The 2911-nt window shown below is 45.8% G+C and overlaps 1 protein-coding gene across 1 annotated transcript; it reads right to left on the bottom strand.

Moving 5' to 3' along the window:
• Positions 1–611: 611 nt before the first annotated feature.
• On the bottom strand, positions 612–1807 carry LOC118710906 (calcyclin-binding protein-like). Its single transcript, XM_036423709.2, has one exon. It carries the CDS (start codon positions 1766–1768, stop codon positions 995–997), a length of 774 nt encoding a protein of 257 aa, XP_036279602.1. The 5' UTR covers positions 1769–1807; the 3' UTR covers positions 612–994.
• Between the last annotated feature and the right edge of the window lie 1104 nt (positions 1808–2911).

The raw sequence follows: 2911 nt of genomic DNA, 5'->3' as shown, positions 1-2911 counted from the left end.
GTTCCCATGTTTCCATAACAGACCGCCCCGTAACCTAGTGCACGTATACTAGTAAATGCTGTAGAACAACAACCGTTTTTGTTTTTATTTTTTAAATACATTTTATTGATTTTTTACAGAGAGGAAGGGAGAGGGATAGAGAGCCAGAAACATCGATGAGAGAGAAACATCCATCAGCTGCCTCCTGCACACCCCCCGCTGGGAATGTGCCCGCAACATGCCCTTGACCGGAATCGAACCTGGGACCTTCAGTCCCCAGGCCAACGCTCCATCCACTGAGCCACACCGGTTTTGGCGCACCAACCGTTTTATTGTCATCCCTGCTGTTCGGGGTTGTGTGGGCTCAGCTAAAGGCGTCTCCCTGGGAGGCTCCGGTGTTTGCGGTCGGACGGTGGCTGGGGCTGCTGTCATCCTGAAGGCTTCCTGAATTTTCCGGCACAGACAACAGGATGGCCAACTGCTCTACCCCATTCTGACACTAACTCCCCGGAGTTACTGTCAGATTCCACAGGTTCCTGTGCTCGGTCCCACAAGATGACCCACTTCAGAGGCCAGCCACAAGTCCTGGGGGCCATTCAGACTTCTTTCTTTTTTGAATTTGTATTTTCTGAAAAAAATTTAAGTTTTATTTACTTATTCTTACATTGGTGAGAACTGATGTCAAGAACTTAACAAGCAGTAACATTTTTTCCCTACCCCTTAGCTGAACAAAAATACACACAATATGGCATTTTCATTAGGCAAGACTTGCTTTTTTACATTTTACATGAGAATGCAAATATTAAAATGACCCGTTTACTAAGAAAACCATCTTTAGAGGAACTGTTTAATAAGCATATTTTATTTAAATAAATCCTCCAGTAGGAGAATTCATTGCCTTTACTTAGAAGAAGGCTCTGTAAAATTATCTGTTAAAATTATCTGCAGCTCACCAACATGTCCTTATTGGAAACATCACTTTCCACATCACAATTCCCGAAAGAAATTTAAAGTCTCAAAATTCTGTCTCTCCTTTGGCTTGCTTCTCTCTTGATTGTACCCAGGGTTTATTAATGGTTCGCTTCATGTCATCATCTCCATCTTCATAAATTTTCTTTAGAACATTCACCAGTCCCTCACTAGGATCTGTTTCAGTGTCATAGGAGGGCTGTTCTTTCTCTTTGCACTCTTTTTCAGCCTGCGTCAGGGAGTCCCACCATGTGTTTTCCGCTTTCTTTCTATCAATACCTAAGATGATAACTGTATCTGTCTTGACTTTTTTTGAACTACCTTCCACAGAGATGGGTTTCAAAAGATTGTTCACAATCATGGAGTAATTCTTCCCATTTAGATCCTTTATCAAAAGATCAAATGACCTCTCTGTGAAGTGCATCCGCACATTCTCCATGGGGACTTGCTGGACTCCAGTTAAGGTAATATAGATTTTCACAAACTCATCTGACTGATCCCATCCGTAATTGCTGACTCTGACTGTATACCCCGTGCTAATGGGAGCAACCACTGCAGCTGGCTTTTCATTGTCAAGAAGTTCTGCTTTCCTCAGTGACTTCTGCGGCGTCTTGTTCCTGACTTCGGTCTCAATCTTGGATTTTTCAGCTGTGAGAGCATCGCGTCCTCTCTTTCTAGTGGCCTTTTCCAGCAGCACCTTCACCTCTTCAAGATCTTTCTGTAGCTCCTCCACAGCTGAAGCCGTGGCCGGGCTGGGTGGGCAAGGCGCGAGCTTGCAGCCCCGCGGGGGGGGAGGGAGAACAGGAAAGGCTGCACCCATGTGACTCGCAGCGCCCACAGCCCTGCGGCCACCCGGACTGACCCTGCACCGCACGCGGCGCCTCTGGAACACAGCCCATTCAGACTTCTGACAGCCTGGCTGTAAGTTCAGGGGCGCTCTCAACCCTGGTCCAGGTCTGATGATTCACTGCTATGACATACAGACTCAGGAAACCACTGTACTTCTGACTGCTGGCTTGTTATCGATGAACAGCCAGAGGAATAGATACAATGGAATATTATTTAGCCTTAAGAAAGAAGGGAATGCCACCATTTGTGAGACAGGTGCTGAGCGAAATAAGCTAGATGCAGAAGGGCAAAGACTGCATGGTACCTCTTCTCTGAGGAATCTGAAATAGTCAAACTCACAAAAGCAGAGAGGGGGATGACGTTATACGGGAAGAATAAGTCATAAAGAGCTACTGGACAGCATTATGCTCACAGTTAACAATGCTGTTTCACATACTTAACACTTTAAGACTGCGAGTCTTGTGTGAAGTGTTCTTATAACAAGTAATAATAAGGAAAGAGGCGGAAACAAACAGATACAGAGAACAGACTGTGTGGCTGCCAGCAGGGAGAGGGGCTGGGGGACTGGCTGTAAAAGGTGAAGGGACTGAGAAGGACAGGTTGGTAGTAACAAAGAGTCCTGAGGGTGCGAAGCACAGCACAGGGAATACAGTCCGTAAAGTTCCGATGGCTGTACAAGGTGCCCGTTGTGGGCCGGAAACATCAGGGGCATCACTTTGTAAATATGTGACTGTCTGACCGATACACCCGACACCTGAAACTAATACAGAACAATACTAAATGGAAACTGGAATTTAAAAAAAATTGAAAAATTAATTTTAGAAAACTGGAAGAAAATTTAGAACAACGAAGTATTAAAACACACACACACACACACACACACACAGTAAAGGAGGCAGGGGGAAACTTCTGGAAGCGAAGGGTATGTGCGTGACACAGACTGTGAAAATGGTTCACTAATGTACCCTTGTCTCCACACTCATCTTGTGTCCATGAACTAGGGGTAGCCTTTGGCCAGGCCGGGTAGCTCAGTTGGTTAGAGCATGGTCTGGCTACTCCAAGGTCATGGGTGCCACCTCCAATCAGGGGACATACCCAGCCGCAAGCAGTGAAT

Source organism: Pipistrellus kuhlii, unplaced genomic scaffold (genome assembly GCF_014108245.1).
Source record: "Pipistrellus kuhlii isolate mPipKuh1 unplaced genomic scaffold, mPipKuh1.p scaffold_m20_p_8, whole genome shotgun sequence".
Taxonomy (NCBI): Eukaryota; Metazoa; Chordata; class Mammalia; order Chiroptera; family Vespertilionidae; genus Pipistrellus; species Pipistrellus kuhlii.
Note: the sequence above shows the minus strand (reverse complement) of the source record. Positions and strands in the feature narration are given on the sequence as shown.

What these genes read in the sequence shown, in the direction of transcription:
- LOC118710906 (XM_036423709.2), bottom strand. Translation starts at nt 1,768, where the DNA reads ATGGGTGCAGCCTTTCCTGTTCTCCCTCCCCCCCCGCGGGGCTGCAAG.